Here is a 24,100-nt window from a genome sequence, read left to right on the forward strand (position 1 = left end):
GGATTAAGGTCAACCAGTGAGCACATGACATGCTTATCTCCCGCAGATGCCAAGCAGGCTGTGGAAGAAATGCAGCCCATCTCATTCCCTGGCTCCTCACCTGCACACAGCCAGAAAAGAGAGAGATGCCAGAGCGATGGGGGGATGTGAAGCTGGTTCCCCCTTAAGGTGCTCTCCCAGAGGATCTCAGAATCACAGAATTGTAGGGGTCAGAAGGGACCTCTAGAGATCATTGAGTCCAACCCCCCTGCCAAAGCAGGCTCCCTACACCACGTCACACAGGTAGGTGTCCAGGTGGGTCTTGAATATCTCCAGAGAAGGAGACTCCACCACCTCCCTGGGCAGCCTGTTCCAGTGCTCCGTCACCCTCACTGTAAAGAAGTTCTTCCGCACATTCATGCGGAACTTCCTACGCTGTACTTTCATCCCATTACCCCTAGTCCTGTCCCCACGCACTACTGAAAAGAGACCAGCCTCACCACTATGGCCCCCACACCTCAGGTATTTTTAAACCTGGAGATGGATGCTGCAGCACAAATCTCCAGCACATGCAGGACATCCACGGGCTCCCTGCTGCCCTCCCCAAATGAGAGAGAAGCAACAGTTCTACCAAATACACCTGCAACATGTTGGCATCCATGTCACCTGAGCACTGCGCTCTCCTGCACCCTCTGAGCAGCCTGTAGACCAAGATCCTTTTTTAAACACTACACGCATCGTGTGAAAGTCATGAATGATTCCAAGGACCTGGGAAAAGCCAAGTGTATTTCTTTCCCACAGTTTCACTTCACTCCTGACTCAGCAGGGAAATACTAGGTTTTTCTTAAGCCTGCTGACAACTATTTTCTTCATCAGAAAACAGACAGACCGAATTCACATTTCTGGAAGATCTGCCACTGCTGCTCACATCACCACTTTCCAGGATTCCACAGGCAAAGCCCAGCTCTGCACACTGTTCCCTGCATCCTTTCCATGCAGAAAGCACCCAACACACAAACCACGAGGTGACACCCCAGTCCTGTTCTCCATCAGTGCGCAGACACTGCCAGCCTGCAGCTGCCCTATTTCCACACTGGTGCTTAACACACATTTCCACCCTCCCTCCTGTTTCACTGGTGAGCAACGGCTTCCAATGCTTGTCTTCCTATCGCACACTTAATTGCTTGATGTACTGAAGAACTACCTTGTATTGAGTAGCTCAGTATCACCAGGCTCCTATCGTCCAGCGTACAAACCCGACACGCACAATCAAGCCAAAAGACTCTTTAATCTTGGCATCGGAAAGAAATAAGTAAGGTCCCTATGGATTAAGAGAGCTGCTCTCACACAGAGAGCTCAGAATGGTTGGCCAGTTTTGTCTCAGTCTTTCTTATCTGAAGGCAAAGCCACTTTTTCCCAGACCTGCCTGCTACTTATTTTCTACCAGGACCTCAGGTGAGGAAATAAATCTGTTCGTTCTTGAAAGCTCAGCTTTACAACAGATTTATTACCTAATATAGAATCACAGAATGGTTCGGGTTAAACGGAGCTCAGAGCCCACGCTGCCCCAACCCCTGCCATGGGCAGGGCTGCCCCCCATCAGCTCAGGCTGCCCAGGGCCCCATCCAACCTGACCTTGAGCACTTCCAGGGATACAAAAGCAGCCCCTTCCCAACCCTGCACCACTCCATTTCCCACAGCTGCTGGACAAAGCTGGGTACACCAGCAATCTGCTGAGTGCAAATCTCAAGGTCAGCATTTCTTTTAAGAGCCAGTTCATTCTGAAAATGATGAGCTTGTTCCACCAAAAGGAACTCGAAGTCCAGGCATCTTTGCTACGTGCAAAAAACCATAGGGGTGTGAAGCAGCAAAAGGAAGGGAGCCCCTTGCAGAGAATCACAGCGACTGCTGCAATATTAATGAAGCTCTTTATACGAGGGAGTCTAAAAAGGACTTTGAATAATGCATTGCAAGCAACAGTACATCAGCGGAGGCTTTTTTATGTGCAAGGCAGCTGGCATTTTAAAAATAGACAACTTTCAACTGGATGGGGGTAGCTCATCAGAGGAGAAAATTATCCACAAATGCACCATCATTTCAGGGGACAAAGCAGATAAACAAGTGGAGCACAAAGAAAGTTTATTAGCACAAATGTTCTGAAGCAGTACTCGGCTGTCGGCACAGACTCGCCGCCCATAAGCAATAAGAATGAGTAATGGTGAAGCTGCGGCTGTCTTAACATATTCTGTCCCTTGCTGACACCAGAAAAGCCTCGTACAGCCACTCTGCATCAAGCACGTTCTGGCACAAATCTCACAGTTTGCTCTGTAAACAAAAGGGATGCTCCATCACCCCCAGGCAGCTCATGCATTTCTGAAATTTATAGTTAAAAATAACAAGATTACTACTGATCTTGGCTGAGAAGTATGGGAAAATAGCGTTTATTACAAGAGCACAGCAGACAGCGAGACACTGGTAGAGCTACACACCTGTAGAGCTAATTGGAAACCAGGGATCCTTGGGCTTTAGGATTGGATTAAATGCCCCATTTCCACAGCACAAACATATATAGAAGCAATAGATCAAGCAGGCACATACCATGCATCCAGCAAATGGCTGGACATGTTGGGGCCTGAATGCTCACACTAATGGCAACATGACCCACTGTTCCTAGACTGACAGCTGAAGATGTTGCTGTAAGTGGCTCTGTGACGTGTCATTCTGAAGGTGACACAAGCCCTTGCAGCCAGAGATGTTTGCTAAGTATCCTTGATAAGCACCCCCTTTCCCTGTGCAGCCAGGATATAAAATGCAAACTTAAAATGCTGTGGCAAGGGCATACCGAAAGGCATGGGGATTGATTTACAGCACAGGTGCCTGGCACAGGGTTCAGCCTTCACATTTATACTGCCAATGGCTGGTGTCACTTAAAATCTTAGAATTGTTTCAACTGGAAAGGACCACTAAGATCACCCAGTCCAACCACCAGTCCTCCCCCACCATGCCCACTGCCCATGTCCCTCATTGCCATATCTCCATGGCTCCTGAACACCTCAAGGGACAGTGACTCCATCACCTCCCTGTGCAGCCTGAGGCAGTGTCTCAACACTCTTTCTGAGAAGAAATGGTTCCTCATACTCAACCTGAACCTTCTCTGGCACAAGGGACCTAATGTCTTCTCCCAGAGCAGAGAAGGCATAGCCTGGGCTCTTCTGCCTTCATTTCCAGAAATACCTGAGCAGAGGGGGCAGGGACCCTTCCCCTAGGTAGGCTGCTGATATCACATGGTGCAGGAGAGCGAAGAGGTAACGCTGCCTGGGGGGCTCACTGTGAATAAGGTGACACATAAGCTTTTAGGGTCTTGCAGCCCAGTTTGCACTCCTAGCATCCCTGTGGATGCTGTGGCTTCATCCAATGTCACTGCCACCTGTGTCAGCATGCACTGCACTTAAGCTTATGTTTTTGAACTCCCCTTTGTGCTACCACTTTCCATTTGTTTCACATCTTCTAGCTGCCTCTTATTAGTGCACTGCAGGGTTTTGTTTTGTTTTGTTTCCTTTACAAACTGCTGAAGGAAGAAAAAAAAAAAAAAAAAAAGACAAATTATGCATCCCAAGGGCAAAATGCGGGCTATGCATCCCAAGGGCACAATGCAGGCTGAAGCAGGGCGCCTGGCACTGCAGAGCATCTCGGCCCTGCACCCTGCTGCAGGTGCGTAGGAGGATCAGCTGCTGTGCTTAGTCTGCACAGTAAATAACTGCGGCCTCATTAGGGGAGCATTACAGATCCAAGATGCAGCTGGCACAGGATGGATTTAGCATGGTTGTCCTATTCAGCGTCTGTATAAATCTCTTTTCCCTCGTGGCTAAGCCTCCACTGCTAACGGCCGAACTGCCTGGCAAAGCTGAGCACAGCCATGCTCACAGCCCAGCAGCAGCATCCAAAAGGCTGGTAACCACCACACAGACCAGTACCTCTCCTTAAACCTTAGACTGCAAAATGAAACTCCAGTGAGCACAATGATGCCTGGGCCATCGTGCAGCCCAAAAGCCACAGCAAAGCTGGGACTCTGGGAGAGCAATGGGAGAAGAGCCAGGCTCATTCAAACCAACCCACGACCAGATGATAATGCAACAAAATGAGTGGTGGGGGGAGGAAATTGGAGGGGGGGAGGAAGAGATATTATTTTACAAGGAATTTTTAACCCCCAGATAACCAGGAAGTGCACAAACACACAGCATTTAAGATGGTTGAGGCCCTACAGTGTGTCTGCAGAGCAGCAATGATGGTGAGGGGTCTGGAGCACAAGTCTTATGGGGAGCAGCTGAGGGAACTGGGATTGTTCAGTATGGAGAAGAGGAGGCCCAGGGAAGACCTTATTGCTCTCTACAGCTACCTGAAAGGAGGCTGTGGTGAGGTGGGGGTCAGCCTCTTCTCTATTCTTCTATTTTTAGGTATCTTCTCATGTCATCAGCTAAAGTATCAGATTCAGAGTGATTTTTCAACTTCAAAATCACCTTCAGGGTTTTCAACATTGTTATTGATTTCATTATTTATTATTTAGGTTAGATGTACCTAAGAATAACATTTAATCATCAGGTGATCAGGCTGTCTTTCCATCTCATCATAGATGAAGTTACCAAAATTCTTTTCATTTTTCAGGATGGTTCATCATTGACGTATTGTTTGCTGGAATACAAAGCAGAGTAAATCTTTCTTTACAGGCACTTCCTCTGCCCAGAATTACACCTAATTTCAACTTGAATACATTAACAATTTCAGAATCCACAGCATCTTCCCACAACAGGAAACAAGTGCAAATATTTACACTTCAGAGTTTTCCTGTGGTTTTCATGCCAGTTTCAAAGTCAGGCAGAGAGCTCATTGTTCACCGTTCACTTATCAGTGAGCTAGAGAAAAGACCAGCAACAGGCAGTGTTAAGACACTAATATTCTCTTTCCTAAACACGTAATGAACTGTATTCTCCTCTAGCAGTGCTTGTTAGACAAACCACACAAAAGAAACTGCCGACTCCATCTACCAAAAAGGTGACACACGAGGTCAGAGTGTTATTCTAAAGATCCTTCTGACAGTCAACTCCTAATATACATACAGGTTGTTGAAAAGGAAAGATACTACATCTAGTCTCTGGAGTTAAGCTTTGGGAGGAAGGTGATGATTAAGCTAGAATTTTATGTAAAGTATACAGCCCTTATCATTATTTCTTAGGCAACTTCTCATGTCCATCAAGAACAGATTTTACACACAGTGTGCAAGTTAGTATGTGGCACAAAAGAAAGCACTTTCCACCCCATCCAGCTCCAGATCTCCCCACTGAAGCAAGGAGAGAAAGAACTCACTCCTGAATGCTCAGGAGACACCCAACATGGCCCAAATTCATTTGTGAGCGGCCTTGCGCTCTCTCCTTTCTCAGCTGGAAGGAAGGGTTGGAAGGCCACTAACAAATTAATGAGCAATTTCTCAAGAGCAGAGCTTAAGAAGGCAAGCACAAGGGAGAGTCATCATTAAATATTTTTATCCCTTCAGGAGCTTAGGTACAAAAGCTGATGCTCTCTTCTTTGCTGCTCTCCAGAAGGTACACTGTATATCTATCATAGCTAACAGAGAATAAAAAAGCCAGAAAAGGCTCAGCTGTAACCTTCACCAAGGGTAAGTGCATCTGACCATATTGCACAGTCATGTACTTAGTGCCTCCTGCAGCATGTGAGGATAATCTATTCTTTTCTTGCCCTGAAAGATTGACCATGTAATTCCAGTTCTATCTCCACAAATGAGACCAGTGATGAAAATGCAGGGCACAGGACTGTGCCAAACATATGAGTTGTAGCTCATACAGGAGAAGGAAACTCATTGGAGTTCTTAGCCTGGTCAATTTGCAACCAAGAATAAATTCCCAGTGACAACAGCAGTTCCCCTTTCCCGTGTCCAATGTTCATTGAGGGATTCTGAATAAATTGAAAACAAATAAGTATATAAATAAAAATCCTCTCACTGACTAGAAAAATTAAAGAATGATTTGCTCATCAGAAGAAATAGGTGTGTATATAAATAGAAATACATATATGAATAACAACACATCTCTCCAAATGGCTGAATATCACTTAGACACCTGAGAGACCAACTCCAAACCATCCATGAGGCACCTGCACAGAAACCAGAAGTTGAAATATTTTGGATAGTTTGAATGAGCACATCTAGACCTACACCTGCAGTACACTATGCAGCACTGTGGAGCAGCTGTACAAGTGCACACAAAACAGCCAAATCCTCTGAAGAAGCAAAGAAGAGCAAATCTTTAATCCTGACCATGTTTCTTCCAAGATCTAGGTGCCTCTGAACAATGCTACACTGTGCTAGGAGGACAGGCTAGCTCAGATGTTGCTCAACTGTCTTTACAAAGAACAAGGGTTTCTTTACAAATTTGGATCTTTTTTAATATTAGAGTTAGCTTTTGCCAGACTAATAGGCCAGAACAGAATTACCGTCTGAAGGTCATACTCAGAAGTAGTGCTTTGTAGATGTTCTGCACAAAGATCACACACTTGTCTCGCATATGCCCAGGATGAAAACATTCTTAATGAAGGCCATTTTTCTTCAGGCTGAATGTGCCTTGAAATGACCTTGCTCATACCCTTCCTGGTTTGAGACCAGCCAGGTTAAAGCAAAAGGATAGGGAAAATACTATTCAAAATGTCATTTTTGTGACAGCATTGTTAAGAAGACTCACACCATACCAAAGAAGGTCTATTGTACTCATTTGAAAAAGCAGTATCCTTCCTCATTGAGATTTGTTTTAGTGTTAAAAGGAGACAGATGCCAGTTAAGAAACATACTGCACAAGGCCTCAGAAAGGCCTGATCTACCAAACTGTAATCACAAGACTACATCTTCAGAGTTCATCTCTTTGGAGATATTCAGAACCCACCTGGATACTTTCCTGTGCAACCTACCATAGGGAACCTGCTTCAGCAGGGGGCTGGACTTAATCCCCAGGGTCCCTTCCAACACCTACCTCAGTCGAATCAAAGATTTACCTCAGCAGACTGTATTCAAGATCGCTCTTTTCTCCCTGCCTCGGATACACTTATTGCTATGCAAGTAAACCAAGTCAGAGTGTGGACAATGCTGCCTTCACCACATTAAGATAAAATACCAAAACAATATTTCAATGCAGCTGGTCCTTAACATACTCCCTTTCCTCTTTCACCCCATGCCCACCATGGTATTTAAGCATTTTAGTGAAGGAGAGAGGCTAGCAGGGGAAAACTGGTCCAAAACAGCTATGACTAATTCTGTTTTTCCTCCTGCAGCTTTTCATCAGTTACTACATTTTAGGCTATCATGTGGCACAGCACAAATGGAAGTGAGATTACATAATGGAACTGACTGCTCTCTTCTATATACTTACTTTGTCACTAAGTACTTTTGATTACAGGATAACTCAAGAAAGGGTAAAAACAGCAAGCACAGCAGTTTTACCCAAGCAGGGATGTAATTTCAATATTATTGATATAGTCCAACACGAACCACACACATTAATTTTCAAGCATGCCAAGTGCTGGAATAAAGAACACTAAAAATCAGATTGCCATAATTCCAGTGCTAGCTGTGTTCCCTCCTGCAAAACATGCATGCTGAGACCCAAAACACACATGTAGATATCACTGGCTCCTACCATTATGATCCTCCCTGTCCTAGCTTGCAGGAGCCATCTGTTACTACTTAGTAGATAGTCCTACTAAACAGTAGGTTGGTACCATTTATGTGAAAAGGATGAAATAAACCGCCAACAAAAACGCCATTATGAAGCCTTATCTAAATTACCTTAAGAGCTGCTCGTAATTTACGTACTTGAAAAGTATAACTTTAACTATGCCAAATAAGGTGATAAAGGATATCAAAGCAGGACCTAAGACACAGGACAGTTTCAGTCTGTATATGATACCACTCATGGAGAAGTAGTAGGAAACAGAAATCATGCTGGGGCTTATCTAACAGTTCTATGGTTTAGATAGTAATATCCAAAGATGCCATGGGAATTAATGTTGTTTTGCAAAATCCTGAATTCCCTGTAATCTGGGGGAATTCTTGTTCACCAGCCTGCACACAAAGATAAGAAAGCAGTGACTGCTCTAAACTATCCTGCTCTGCTCTTAGTCCAGGAACCTTGGAATAGCAATCACAAGTGACATTAGGATAAAGCTGCACTGATGGAGGAAGAGGCCCTCAGAACAGAAATAGCCTGCAATACCCCCAAATCCACTCAGCTTCAACATGAATACTAGGATGAATGACCATTTCTTTCCACGAGCTGTCACTCCAACACCCACTAGCACAAAACGACAAAATACACATTACCCTGTAGATAGTGAGAGACCTTAATTTAACTCTGACATAAAACCAAATGCACTGAGCATTAATTTCGTCTCAATAGGTCTCACTGTGGGTGTGGTGAAATGCAAAGATCTATCGCATAGGCTCTCCATGCAAACAAACCCTGTTCTTCTTGTAGAAGTCCCCAAACTAAATACTTCCCATGAGCAATAATGACTGAAAGCCTTATTCTCACAACCTGCTCTGGTTTTCAGTGGCAGCTTGGGAGCTCAATTCTGTCCATTCCAGCAGAACTCAGCCTGAGCCCAAGGAGGTACTAATGCACTTTTCCTGCACTAAGGCAGACTCCAGAGAGCCGCCGTCAAGAAGATTGTACGTCGTTGCTGTCCAATTAAAATTCAGCTATGAAAACTGCCAAGAAGTCTTCACAGCTGTCATAGCATCCATTTCACATGTAAATTAGAGACAAATTAGTTGAGAAGGCAGTCCAATTCCTAGGAACACTTGGCAAACTCATTCAGAAAATCCATGACAGAATACACAAATCACGAAATTTTGTACATTGGTCTTTAAGCAAAGCTTCATTTTAGCAAAATCCTTCTCCATGGATGCCCACAGGAAGATAAAATACACAAACTAGCTTGTTCTGAGGTCAACATTTAAACTTGATCCCACTTGCCACACTTGGTACATGGCATGGAGATAACAGATCACAGACATTTGGTATGAAGAGGATAAGGACATTCTTAAGTTAGCACACCATTTCCTTCCTTTGGGGCAAGCGTGTCAACAAACCCTTCTTACTCATCAGTCAAATCAGCTTTCGAAATAGAGATGGATGTCCATTCACAGAACTGTGCACTTCATTCCTCAAAGGAAAACATTCTTATTTTCTACATGAGGGGAAAGCAATTTTGTTCCCCACAACAGGGCTTGCCCAGTCAGTGAGGGCAGGAAGGATGCCTTGGTCGTCCTCACCAGTGGATGCCCACTGAATTGGGGGTCTAGTCCCATTCATTGGCAGCTCTCTTCCCTCTTGCAAGACCCTAAGCAACTTGATATGCTCCTTGCAGTACATCGTGTATGCAGCTTTAGAATAAAGTAGTATTACAGCCTGCTAATTTCATCATTCAGAAACAGCCAACTGCTCCATGCAATTTCTTTCCACAAGCAGTATTCATTAGACTTCCCAGAAATATTTCCTGTAGTCTACAAACTACCTTAACAGCAGGGAAAATTCAATTTTTATTTCAACTTGCCATTCTTGCAATTGAAATAAGATGTCAAAGGGAGTGCTACTATTTAGTAATGATTACAGTCAGAGGCTTAAAATAACTGATTCAAAATTGTGCCCACTTTGACTGTCAAACTGTTCCTTAGATATCTTGCTTGACTTGCACTGTTATCTCCCTCTTAAATACAGGTGTAAAAATTGTTATTTTTTACGTACCTTCACTGGTAAATAAATCTGAAGATTCTGTTTCCCCATTAGTAATTAACCAATGCTTCTTATGAACAGAAAAGATGTTAACATAACCATCAACGCTGTAAGAAAGTCCCCACCTTATTAATCCATCAGGAGCGGCCAGGTTCCATTTCTCCTCCAGATTTCAATACAAAGAACATTCACTCTGCCATGCCCTCTGATTCTGGTCAGAATACTCAGCATTTATTCGTCTACCTGCTGACTTGTGTTTGATCTCACAGCACACTACCTCTCATCAATACAGATACAGATCAAGTATTTTGTTCTTGCATTCTTCAGTTTAGGCTTTGTTTTTATAGAAGCTGCAATATTTTACACACGTTTCTACCTTTTTTGGTGTCCATTCAAGCCCTTGGAGAAGCCCACATCTTCCTGCAGAATGACACTGGGCTGCAGAATCAAAGGGCAAGTCCAGACATACAAGGTAAAACTTTACAAGTCTTCCATCTTATCCATTAAAGGAAAAAGAAGAAAAGATTTATCCTGCTGTGATATCCATCACAAGAACAAGTGATATACCCTCCCAACCTCAATCTTAATTCTACCATTAACGCTTGAGCAAAGCCACAGCAAGCCATAGGCTCTTTGCTGCAATTTATCAGCATTGGGCAGATGGGCCTTAATATCACAAGCCCCAGCAAACTGAGAAACCACTCAGTACGTCAAAGACAAATAACTGCATGCTTTTGTCTTCTACTTCTACCCTACTTTGTTTTAAATGAGTGATGTTCTCTCTATACAGTGGTGTTGTCACTTTCAGGTTATACTCACGAGGACAGAAGCGCAGGACAGAGAATTCCTATACTCCCCAAAAGCTATGTAGATAGAGCAAGACAGAGATAGGAAAAGACCAGGTACCGGTGGCACTGCAGGTTTAAGATGACATTTACTAGGTTTACTTTGAGGCTGAAAAGAAAAAGGAACAAGATTGACCTATGGGAACTCCAGTATCCAAGTCAGGGAAACATTCTGTTTCACCATACCTGAATATTAAGCATAAGAGAATTTAAAGAAAACAATCAACTAACTTCATAGGACAATCCGCTCACTAGTTTAAAGCAAAGACAGATGACTGCAAGATATTTTATACATTTCATATGGACAAGGCTCAGTATACTGACATGCGGTCATCAACCTCATCTGACGTAATACTTCTTAAAATGGCATTTCACATCATATGCTTTTGCTTACCAGTACTGTGTGAGTATATAGAGTAAATAAACATTCAGAAGGTTAATATTACTGCCACATGAACTCTGGCTTGGGTGTACAACTGGCTTGGTGAGGTATGGTACTGAAAGAAAAACTGTTTAACTTTCTCTCATTGATGAGATGGTTCTATTTTTTTATAGCATTACTAGCTTGAATGTAACTACAAGCAAAGATTCAGAATATAATATCCAAATTCTTGATATCCTTCAGATGGAGAGGTCTGCCATCTTAGGTCTTCAGTATATTCAACAGTGCTGGAAAAACTAGGAAGACATTTTGGTCTAACACTTAGCATGAAACTGCCAAGCTCAGCATTTCATGAAATTAAAAGGATAAATCAGCTCAGCCGTTGTGGGTCGGTTATGTCCTTGTTCATGTGGGGATTGCAGTGCCCTAGCAAGCAGCCTGGCTCCTTACTGTAACACTGGATATCCTTCAGGGTGCAGGGGTGAATCCCTTCTGGTCCTGGCAATCTGAGGTCAGTGACTGAGGGAGGAGGGAATACTTTAAATCTGATACTTCTGTTAAAAAATAGCTATGGAGCAGCATGCTCAGGTTTCGGTAAAACAGGGACCGAGTTTGTTTTAAGCTCAAGAGCATACGTCTCTCTGTCGAAGTACTGCAGATATACAGTACCAGCTCATAGAAACTAAGGTACCTTTTTTGTACCCTTACGGACAATTTCACCAGCTGGAAATTCTCTCCCCCACAGATGTATCTATTTTAAGGACAACTATGTTTCACAGAAGAAAGCAAGGAGCAGTTGTCTACAAAACACAAAACTCCTGGATGTGGGAGGTTTTATTTTTGTTGCTAGTTTCAGCTAAAAAAAAACAACACTCTGACTGTGGGATGCAGTGCTCTGTTTATGATCATGTTCCATCACACCACTCCTCTGGACAGCAAGCACCTGGGCTAAGGCAGGGACTGCCCTATCCCACTGCCAAACACATGCATGGGGGCCTGAAACACAGAGCTTCCATCAGAAGAGGGGTGGCCGGCAGGGGCAGGGAGGTGATTATCCTTCTCTACTCTGCCCTTGTGAGGCCCAATCTGGAGTACTGTGTCCAGGTCTGGGGCCCCCGATACAAGAAAGGGAGCTGTTGGAGAGGGTCTGGAGGATGGCCACTAAGATGATCAGAGGGCTGGAGCACTTTCCCTATGAAGACAGGCTGAGGGAGCTGGGCTTGTTCAGCCTGGAGAAAAGAAGGCTTTGGGGTGACCTCACTGCAGCCTGTCAGTACATAAAGGGAGCCTATATACAGGAGAGGAGTCAACTATTTACAAGGGTAGATAATGGCAGGACAAGGGGAAATGTTTTTAAGTTGAAGGAGGGAAGGTTGGATGTCAGAGGAAAGTTCTTTACTATGAGAGTGGTGAGGCGCTGGCACAGCTGCCCAGAGTGGTTGTGGATGCCCCATCCGTGGAGGTGTTCAAGGCCAGGTTGGATGGGGCCCTGGGCAACCTGGTCTAGTATTAAGTGTGGAGGTTGGTGGTCCTGCATATGGGGGAGGGAGGGGGAGTTGGAGCTTCATTATCCATGAGGTCTCTTCAAACCAGAGCCATTCTGTGATTCTACACTGGAAAGACATACAACAAAAGCACCGCCTTGAAGCAACAAACGAGAAAAGAATTAAAGAAAGAATATTTTTCCCTAAGAAAGTGTTTATGTAGAAGCCTGCAGGCAAAGAAGCTAGTTATACCATCCTACCCAAACACAAAGCTGCACAAAGATGTTTTACACTGTCTGACAGCAATAGGAAACAGGGGAGTGGCTTTAAACTAAGATAGGAGATTTATGTTAGATATTAAGGGGGAATTTTTTGCCCAGAGGGCGATGAGGCCCTGGCACTGCTACCCATAGAAGCTGTGGTGCCCCATCCCTGGAGGCACTCAAGGCCAGGTTGGATGGAGCCCTGGTCAGCCTGAGCTGGTGGGGGGCAGCCCTGCCCATGGCAGGGGTTGATGCTGGGTGATCTTCAAGGTCCCTTCGAATCTAAGCCATTCGGTGATTCATGATTCTATGATGACACACACACACACACACAGAGCAAATGCTCCCCTCTCGCTGCTTCCTAGAGAGGCCACGAGCTGCCTCGAACACACCAGCCACAAAAAAATAAACTAGCAATGCCACCCCTGCAAAACATGTTTTCTTCTTGAAAGGAGTGACCTTCTGCCACTACTTCCTGATCCAATCAACTCTATTGCTCCTGGTTTTATGAGAACAGGCAGCAAGGAATAAACTTGGGCTTGGCCTCTCTGTTACAGGAAACAATACTGAACCACTCTGCTAGCTAGCTCCCAATGCCCCGAGATCTTGATTCCTTCTTTCAGAGACTTTAAACTGTACTTTCCTGTAAATAAAACTGAAGTTTGAAGGTGAAGCACAGACAGTCTGTTAGCTTTTTCCAGGATAAGGGAGATGGACTTAATCTTCTAAATTGTTTTGCTCACATAATTTAACTCAGCAACTTTCCCCTTAGTATACAGGAAAAAGAAAATCAGTCCCAGATAATATGCAGTCTCAACATTGGCTAGCAAACGCAAATTGTGACTGCTTCAACTGACTTAAAAGCACAGCTGCAGAAAAATGCTCTGATGAAATCCAAACACAGTATCACAGAACGTCCCAAGTTGGAAGGGACCCATAAAGGATCAGAGTCCAACTCCTGAGTATCAATGAGCTGTAAACCGAGAGGAGGTTAAAAAAAAATCTAAACATAAAATAATATCATAAATGGTGTGGGTAAATGTAACCACACTGCAATCAGTACGTGTCAGAGCGGAAGGCACTTCAACCAGCTTGGAGCAGCTGCAGCAGCAGCAATGACCACTGCACTGAGATGCAGAAATCAGACCCAGCTACAACTTATGAAGGCTGATATACTGGTATTTTGGTTACTTGTTTGTTTTCAAAGGGAAACAGAAGCAACACGTACTTAATTGTGTTATCATTCCAAGCCTAATTAGAGCAATTTAGATATTAAGTACTATTGAAGTGAAGAGCATACAAGAGGATTGAGATCCTATCTTTTCTTTTTAACTGCTTGTCTAGAAAGTGTCCAGAGGATTCAGTTTCTCCACAACCAATGACTTTCAGTGCTGTTTCAGATCCCAACCCCAGCCATGACTTGAAACCAACACACTCCACACATCACCAAAAGGGAGGGCCTTGGTTCCGCCTGGTTGGACTGACTCAACACATCCCGTGACAACAGATGATGCTATAAACTGGCTTAAGTTTAACATCAGGGTCCAAAGAAGAATGTCAGCATTATCTGGCATATCCCAGAACTTGTTCCTTTAAAAGCTTTTCAGTTTTTAGGTCTTTCTCAAACTGGTTCCATCCCTAAGAGGACAATGTTCACCCAAGTTTACAGTTGTGATACAGCCCCCACTTCTTTTTACAGTCACACGAAGCTGGCTGCTTTGTCACATTCTATTGCAAAAACTGCCGAAAGAGATCTTCTAAACTCTTCAAAGTCACTGCCAGACAAAGCAAGCCACAGGAAACTGCCCAAGTTATATTCAAGCCCCAGGTGGTTATCAGGGGGCTCTCTGGACTTCCAAGTTGTAGGGAAATGTAAGTGTTCTTACTGTGGTACTCACAGGGTTTCAACCCATCCAGCCCTCTCATTTCCCTCTGATGCACCACACACTCATGCTTTAGGCCCGCTCCAGAGATCCAGAGACTTCTACAGATTAACGTCATCAGCACATCATTCATGCCACCACTTTTCCTTAGCAAACAAAACAACAAAAAATACACATTTCACCCTGATCCACCCATATCCAAACCCAACTCTTGCTTTGCTCAAAGCTCCCAAAGAGTAACTCCCAGAAGGAAATGACAAGAAGACACGACTGCAGCCTTCTGCCCAGCCCAAGCTTCTTGTGGTTCACCTGCTCTTCTTAAGGTTTTTACCACTCTTCCCCAAAACAATACGTATGGAAAAAAAATAAAGGAAAAAAATAAAAATAAAGAACATCTGGAAAACATCTTGCAAAATGCAACATGGAAATTATGGCAAAATTAATATTAACAGCATCACCTGCATTCCTTTATCACAGCTCCTGAAAGCCCCGTGGCCTACTCCCTCAGCTCAATGTTATGAAATAACAGTACCCCAATGAGACCCAAGCATGCCATGCTTCATAGTTTGTTTCAGAGGCCCTTCAGAACACAAGACATTTAAATGCTTCCCTCTCATAACCCAGAACTGGTACAAAGGCACTGCACAGAACACACAAGCCATCTGCCTGCTCAAGTGAGAGAAAGCTGAAATGGGAAACAGGGCTGCTGCATAGATAGGAAGCGTCTATTCTCTAGGAGACTATTACATGCTAATTAATAGTGATGAGCCTAAAGAAATGGCACTATGCAAATAAAAATGGCTTTACTGTAAAACTGTTACCTGCTCTCAATCATCACTTCTATAATCATCCTTCTAACCATTTGATGTCTGCACTGGAGAGAGGCTAACAGGATTTTCACCTGCAGGCGTGGTGGATGCTGAATGCATTCAGCATTATGCTAAAGCTAGCATCACTGTGACAAATTGCATTGGACTTAAAAGCATGTGAAAGATCGAAGGAGATACTTCTACAAGAGTGTAAGTTTGTAGGATATGCGTGCATACACAGGCTTTCCAGATATTCATCTATTAACTCATTTGCACATAAATTTATAGGATAGTCACAACACCAGAAGAAACGATAAAAATCCAGAGATGGAAACAACTAATGGTACCATGTAATCTAATTTACCTTCCTGGCAACACAAGGAATTGACAAATAGTCACATAATGAAAGATCAAATCAGACTCTTGGATCCATTTTAAATTCCCTAGGTTTATCTACAGTAATTGTCTCCATTTCCTTGATAAGAGGGGCTACCAGGAGCCAGCATCCAAGAAAAAGGATATGACTGTTTTCTTGAACAAGAAGTACTAACAAGACCTCCTGAGCACTCTTCCTAGAATTTTCATTGGCATTATTTAGACCACGCAGCAGTTTGCTGAGAGCAGGAGTGAACACTGAGCAGCAGTGATCACTACACAGACAGCATTACCGCACACCACCTGTGAAAGATCAAGGTCTTCCACCACGGCTTGTTTACACATCCAGCCTACACCCTCCCCAAAGCACTTCAAGCTGAGCACTACCTCTCTCCATCAGTCCAAAGTGATTTATTATGCAAAAAAATTACCATCTCCAAGCTAGAGAAGTGTCCTTGATACAAACTCCAAGATCAAGGCGTAGCAAGTACCTCATCAAGACATCATCTGAGTTACACAGATATTAAGGTAAGAAGAAGCATTTGGTCAACAGTAAAATCAATTACACCCCTAAATGAGGCTTTTCTACAATGCTAATTGTAACAAAACATGAATAGAATGAAACATAACTCGTCTGGAAAAGGCTCAAGGGAGGCCTTATCTTTCTCTATAACCTCCTGAAAGGAGGCTGTGGGAAGTGGAAGTCAGCCTCTTCTACCAGGTAACAGTGATAGGACGAGAGGGAACGGCCTCAAGTTGGGTATTAGGAAAATTTTCTTAGTAAGAGCAATGATGCAGTGGTACAGACTGCCCAGGATGGTAGTGCAGTCACCATCCCTGGAGGTGTTCAAGAGCCGTGTGGATGTGGCACTGAGGGACATGGGCAGTGGGCATGGTGTGATGGGCTGCTGGTTGGGCTAGGTAATCTTAGTTGTCCTTCCAACCTCAGTGATTCTATGACATCAGCAATGCAAAAGCTAAACAGTTTTGCCAATAAGTCTGCCAAGAAGGAGAAAGACATTAGGTCTGCATGATATCTGAAGCCTGCAGACACAACAAGGCAACTTTCCCCCTCGTCCTCACCCAAGCACACTGGAGGCCAGATGGCAACTACTGCAGAGCCCACGTCTAAGTCACTTTATCTACTCTGTTCTTTTCCCTTAGAGTTGACATGTTCACATGGAGGACTGCAATTAAGGTGTTTTTTTTTAATACCATAGCTTCAATGAAAACAAAAAAATCCCACTCCAAAGTGAAGCCCAGCTGGGTGAGTAACACAGGAGGAAATTTAGAAAGCCGAATTCAGAGCTATGTTTCTGAACACCATCTATCCTCTTTCTTTTTTAATCCAGTCATTTATTTAGCCAACAGAAAGCACCTTGGGCAGTGCTCACAACACTGTTATCTTTAATCTTTCACATATGTCATTATGAGAACAGAAAGGGAAACAACTGACCTAAGGAGGAAAGGCTTGAGGTTCGTGCCCAAACAATGGAGCACTTCAGATCCATCAAGTCGGGGATAATGTGCACTCCTGAAAGCGAGATCTTTCTGGATTTCAAATAACTGAATGCAAACAATGAAATTTCTCTCCAAAAGTACAGTAATGACGACTTTGCAGTCAACAGAACCACCACACGACACGACAGTCCAAACCACGTGGGATAGCTAAAACATTTCCCAGCATAGTTCCTTCACAACTGCTAAGAGCTATTAAACAGCTATTAGAAAGTAAATAAACAAACATAAAAAAAGATATAAGCATGAAGGGAGGGATTTAAAACACCAGACATACACAGAAACCAATTCAGAAGCACTGAAAAGAAGTTCTGGGGAGGAAAAAAAAGGCAATTCTGATAAACCAGTTGGACGTCCATAGTGAAGATAACTAATGTCATTGGTAATGCAAAGGGATGCACAAAGTTAATCTCAAATTATAACTCACAGTTTGATCCGCTGTATTTCCAGATGGGCCAGCAATTCAGCCATAAATTCGCATTGCAGAGCAGGCCACCATACCTGATCTTTGTCTCAGGCAGCCCACAGCTGCCACCCTCCTTTTCTGCAAGCCCGCAAGAGGATGGAAAGCCAGGGCTGATATTCCAAAGAGAAGCCCACACACCCCAGTCCTCACAATACTGAGTATGTTCTATGTCACAGAGCCACGTTCTGACCTAGCAACCCTGAGGCAAACAGAGGAACTGCCTGCAAGGAAGGCTGATGATATGAAAACGGGTGATTCTAGTGGGTAATTTTATAATTACAGCACTGGTTACCCCTCCTGTCACACACTGCAGCAATCCTGTCACCTACCAAGCTCCACAGGAACATACAAGAATGCACAGGGCCATTTCCCAATCAGTGAAGACTTGGAAAACAACTGCTATTATAAGTATCTCAAGACTCAATTTTATGGCATTTCAAAGGACAAACCAAGATCTAAGAACCTAATTTGGTATTGCAAATATCAATCTTGGTCAGCGATCTGCCTTGCAAAACACCTGAAACTCTACTAATATGCTGTTATTGTGTTAATTAACCTCAATAATCCCCCATGCTAGCAGAACTGAGTGACCAAAGCACTCATTCTAGTGCCAAGTGTCTCACAGGACCTAAAATCAGAGCTAACCACTTTGCTCTGGGGTCTGTTTGGGACAACAGTAACATTTGTATAGAAGATGAAAGCCAGTTTCTGCAGCCCTCTGACTTTAGGGCCAGTGGACTTGCCCCTGAAACTCCCCCTGAAAACACACCAAGGCAGGCAGTTAACTTGATAACAGAATACATTTCAAAGCTCTTACATTGACAAAAACTAAGAATACATACATCTTAAGACGTCAAAAGATCTGGATAGATAAAAGGCTTAAACATTTCACCCCCACATAGGAAAGGCACTTTGAATTCTAATCCAAAACTCAGCCTTCTCTTAAAAATAAGGCAGGTGATACTTCAGATTGCCAGGTAAGCAATTTATGATACCCCAAAGGGAAAAATAGAAAAGAAAAAAGCTAACAAGCCAGCAGCGTTTTTACTGCCTTTTTTAATCTACTGGCTCCAAACCAGATGCATTCAGTGCAGTATTCTGATTAGCAAAAAAAAAAACCAGCTGTTGAATTTTTATTACTATGTCCCTTAAGGACTAAAAGCGGTAACCCCAGGCATTAATGTGCACCGTGAATAACGATACATACGAGCACATAAAAAGCTTGTTATCTCTGTTTATGGAATTTTTCTACCATGTTGATACATTTATGGATAGAAGTAGGGAAACACGGTGCGGGAGAGAAGAGAAAGCTATCGAAGTAACAAATACTGTTAAATAAAACCTATTTGGAAAGGAACGAGCTACGCAGTAGAAAATGTGAATAAGCCATGTCTCTTCATTACCACGCTGATGCTCCTATGTAGTCAGTGGAGCCTTATCTAATAGTTATACTAAAAGCCTTCAGCCGCATATATCTCACCCACTGACAGAAAACACAGTTCAGGTGTAACCTTGAGAAATTATCACTCACAATAGGAACAATCTGTACACACAGGTTTTCTTCTTTTATAATCAGTGTAAGCAGAGAGAGCTCCTTTTCCATGCTCTGAAGCAGCTCACTGGAAGCCCCTTCTCACCTTGTCCTTTATGGCAATAGGTGCAGCTTGCTCCAGTTTATACTAAAGGGTTGATTCCAACCCAGAAAAAGGCCAGAATACATAAACTAGTTTCTGTTCTCCTACCCTGAAAGAAGGAACAAATGGCAATGATTTAGAACCTGCTGACAGCCACCCTGCCTGTTCACCAAACCCTCTGCTGACTTCTCCCACTAAGATATGCCTGGGTTTCCCTAGGTTGGTGCCCTGGGGAAACAGATGCAACGTAGAGCATGATGGAAAAATAAAATCACTTCTCTTTTGGATTCTGTCTCCAGCTGTTTATATTCCTCCTTCAGGCTCAAGGAAGGGAACACACAGACAAACACCAGCAGCTGCAAGGCTTTAGGTGCCCAGAGGAGCCGTGCCCTTGGAAAAGACTGGGTCACACAGGAACAGCCTGTTTGGAGGAAAAGGGTTTGCATCCGAGCATCCCACCATTGCAACAGCCCGGGCCAGAGCTCAGCTCTGCTTCTTGCCCTGAGAGGTCCCAGCTGCCAACCTGGCCTTCCATCAGCACAGCCTGAAGCATAAAGCCCTTGGCCAGCTGCTTGGCTCGACACACTTCTCTCTTTTTTAGTGAGATCACCGCTCAATGGGCATGGCGATGGAAGCCCCGTGTTTGGTCAAGACGTAACAGATAACTGCGGTCACTTTCACAAAGACCTCATGTGAAAAGACACCATGAATTCACCAGCGTTCCTGCAGGGGTTTCTCATGGATCTGATGAGAACAGAGCACAGGGAGGGGAAAATCCTTCCACTGAGTTACATGCAACTTCACAGCCTACCTCCTCATGAGAGACAGGCACGAAGGAGTCACTCATCAACATGAAACCAGCAGAGGACAGTGGCTCCCTATCCATCTCAAACAGACCCACTGTGGGTGCCACCGCTGTTGTTAAAATAAGGAGGGTGGGCATGTTTAACGCGTGTGGGTCACAGCCAGGGTCCTGCTGGAAGCAGAATGGCTTTTGGTTCTGTTTTCTGGTTTTCACTTGCAAAAGTCTAAGAAGTCGAACGGGAAGAGTCACACGTTGACGATAAAGATATAAAGTATGACTGCGATGAATAAGCAAGGCTTTGTTCAGGATACGATTTTAAGCAGAATAATGAAAATCAGTTACTCTTATTTCACAGCCACTTCTCCCAGCATAAAGCCATTACAACGATCAAACACAATCAGCTTTCCTCAGTAGCCGGTGACAAATTCGCTTCAGCGTATCGCATCAATGATGCGCAGATTACGGTCTTTAATAGTACACAGTGGGGCCATTATCCCGTGCTGTCACCGCGCACCATTAAAAGGTCTTTAATCTCCAGATTGCTGCCACAATATGCTGCTGATGTCAGTGATCTGCTGAGTAACAGGCCAGGACAACGAGGCTATCTCCAGCCTTTGGGGGCCGCCTGCAAATCCAGGCTCTCCGGCACTCAATCGCTGCCACTCAATTAATGTATCTGGGTCAGAAAAACGGTTTGCGGGAGCCGCGTTACGAAACGCTCCCTTCACACCGGCAAGCAGCAGAGCCCAGGGAACCCCCCCACTGCCTGAGACAGGGCGAGCATCGCCCAGCGGTGCCCGCAGCACCGGGCCGGGGGGGTGGTACGCGGTTACCCGGGGGGCGATGGGGCTGCGGCAGGCTCGGCTCCATCCCTCCTCCGCCCGCTCCGGGGCTGTGCCGGTAACTTTACCCCGATATGGAGAAGCATAAAATACATACATACATATATATCTATATTTGCATATATATAGGTGTCTATGTGTCTATATACGCGTGTATGTATACGTGCTGCGTATGTATATATATGTGTGTGTATACACATATAGAATACCTGTGTATCTATATGTGTATACACACATATACATCTGTATACACGGACGTACGCCCACCCTAGCCCCCCCACGCCACGCACAGCGGTGTCAGCCCCACGGAGCCCCGCACACAGCCCTCCCCGGACTCCCGGCACCGGCCGCACCGTCGGGCAGGTGGGGGTCGCGGGGGTGACCCTTGGAGGGCGGCTGACTCACCCAGAAGACGAAGGAGTAGATGATGAGGAGGGTTTTCAGACACGTTATCACGGGTTTGGTCTCCATTCTCCTCGATGCCATAATACTGAGCTCCCGGCTGCAGGCTGGGCGCGGGAGGGAGGCGGGGAGGGGGGCGGGGAGGAGGGAGGGAGGCGGGGGGAGCGGGAGGTGAGCTCAGCGCTCGGCTCGCCCCGTTGTGCGGCTCAACGCGCCGCCTGCTGCCGCCCCCGGACCGCTGCCGGCACACGGGGACCGCCAGGGGGAGCCAGGACTCGGGCCGGCTGTGCTTGGATAGGGACTGTCCCGAATAGCGTTCAGAGGCTGGGGCGAGAGGGGTCAGCCTCCTCTCCCAGGTCACTAGTGGTAGGACGTGAGGTAATGGCCTCACGGTCTAGGGAGGTTCAGGTTGGATACTGGGAGCAGTTTCTCCTCAGGAAGAGCAGTGATGCAGTGGCACAGGCTGCCCAGGGAGGTGGTGCAGTCACTGTCCCTGGAGGTGTTCCAGAGCCGTGTGGATGTGGCACTGAGGGATGTGGTCAGTGGGCATGGTGGGGATGAGTCAACAGCTGGACTAGGTGATCTTAGAGGTCTTTTCCAACCTTAATGATGCCATTCAAGGGGCAGTGTTTAGAAGCAGAGAGAAAAAAAAACAAAACAAGAAATAAAATGATCCCTTTACAAGCCCTTTCAATATGCAGAAGCTTTGTGAGGAAGAATGCCACAACACATTCCTCTGGGTCTGACTTATGATTTTAAGGGTTGGTTATTTTAATGGATAGCCCACTGTTTCCAGAAACAATGAAGGCGTTTTAAAAGGATGCTCGGAGGGGGAGCGTACTGCGGGAGCTACTGTTTTGTGAGGCATTCACTGCTTTTGTGGAAAATTCATATGACGGATGCATAAATCTTTATTGACTTGGCCATTAAAATGTAAATAAGTGCAGTAACTGCAAAAAAAAAATACGTTGACACTAACAACAGTTATAAATATTCACTGTACAAAAACTACTGTGAGATTTTTGACAGAAAATAGCCAAACTTATCTTCTTGCTCCTCTCACATGGGCTTTGGAAATGATAAATGTTGCTGTTCCAGGCTGGGGCTGGAACAGTGGGGCTGCCCCCCACCAGCTCAGGCTGCCCAGGGCCCCATCCAACCTGACCTTGAGAGCCTCCAGGGATGGGGCACCACAGCTTCTATGGGCAGCTGTGCCAGCACCTCACCACCCTTTGGGAAAGGATTTCCCACTGATGTCTAGCATGGGGGAAGGGCAAGCTGCTTATAGAAGAAACATCAGCCCTTGAGTTTTCTCAGAATGGTATGTCAGGGATTCTGCTGCTTGCAGCACTTCACTTTCCCCATTTGTTAAAACCTACAGAGCATTCAAACCCTTGCTCCAGAGCAGCAGAAAGAAAGCACAGGTGCAATACATCCACCTCAGGAAATGTGGTTTCTTCATTCATGAAGTGAATGGAGTGATGATGTCCTGAGCAGTGAGGAGCAGAAGCTCTGTGCTCCCTCCACCCTGAACTACAGTCTCCTGCTCAGACTGTTTGGAAAAACACTGAATTGCTTTCTGATATACAGTGAAACAGCATAAACTTTATTGGATGTAGATGCAAATTTTGGATTAAAAATGAGAAGGTCTGAACAGAACTGGGCATAAATCTGTCTAGTTACAGTAAATACCATTAAAATGTGACAGAAGCACTAAGCCATCAGAAACATTTAGGGCTAAAATGGAGTTACTGAGCAAGTGCTGGCCCTCAGAACAAGTTTATCTTTTACATTTTTTATCCTATTATTTTTTCAGATTTGGGAGTGCTAAGCATCTTTTAAACAAAGCCAAGCATTGCTTTCTAAAGCGGAGTACATTTTGGGTACAGAAATCTGTGTTTGCAGAGTTAGGAATGCAATTGCTCCTTATGTCTCCCTGTAGAGAGAGCATTCCGGTATTTATTTTAAAAAGGACATTTTTGCCTAACTGTGTCATTTGAAAAATATTTCTTTAGAACACTACTGGTTTGCAGGGGATTCATCTGACAATTTGGTGCCTGCAAGCTCTTTTCTCTTTGTAATGCACAGGGAATAGCCTCTTTCTTCATAAGTCTTTCTGCAGTGAATCTGTCTAGAAAGAGCCCCTTCATCCCAGAACAGGGAAGCATCGTGCTAGAGATAGAGAAGAGGAATGATTTCACCCTCACCCAAGGCTAACATTGTTTATTTGATGGTTAAGTAGAAGGTTCCTGGGGGAACTGATGCAAAGACGTAAGCGGACATTGTATCGAGTGTAGTAAGGCCCAGTGCCTCAAAGATGTCAGGGAAACCTCTATTTTGTTCTCTTCATGCCCACTCTGGCCTTCCCCAGGTTCCCTGTGGTGCTGTTTAAGGTAAAGACTGCAACCTCTGCCTGCAGTCTCCGCCATTTGTTAGTGGGCACTTGAGCTCATAATCCAAACCTTAGTAGGCCTCCTCTGATGCCAGCAGTTTGTTGTCATTTCTCCTTCTCTCATTCCCACTTGTGGTTGCCCTCAGCCAACTATACCCACATCCTAGGTCAGTCCACTGCCAATTAAAGAGCAGCTTTTGGGGAGAATGCAGAAAGCAGAGGAAAAA

At 44.7% G+C, this 24,100-nt stretch overlaps 1 protein-coding gene across 1 annotated transcript in view; it reads right to left on the reverse strand.

Annotated features, from left to right (window-relative positions):
- Positions 1–21,623, reverse strand: part of TSPAN7 (tetraspanin 7) — an 83,348-nt gene extending 61,725 nt beyond the window's left edge. The window contains exon 1 of the mRNA XM_015884608.2: positions 21,485–21,623. Within this exon, the coding sequence (XP_015740094.1) occupies positions 21,485–21,565 (81 nt within the window). The 5' untranslated portion in view covers positions 21,566–21,623. The remainder of the gene's footprint in view (positions 1–21,484) is intronic.
- Positions 21,624–24,100: the final 2,477 nt, after the last annotated feature.

The sequence above is a fragment of the Coturnix japonica genome, chromosome 1, assembly GCF_001577835.2.
Source record: "Coturnix japonica isolate 7356 chromosome 1, Coturnix japonica 2.1, whole genome shotgun sequence".
In the NCBI taxonomy this organism is placed as follows: Eukaryota; Metazoa; Chordata; class Aves; order Galliformes; family Phasianidae; genus Coturnix; species Coturnix japonica.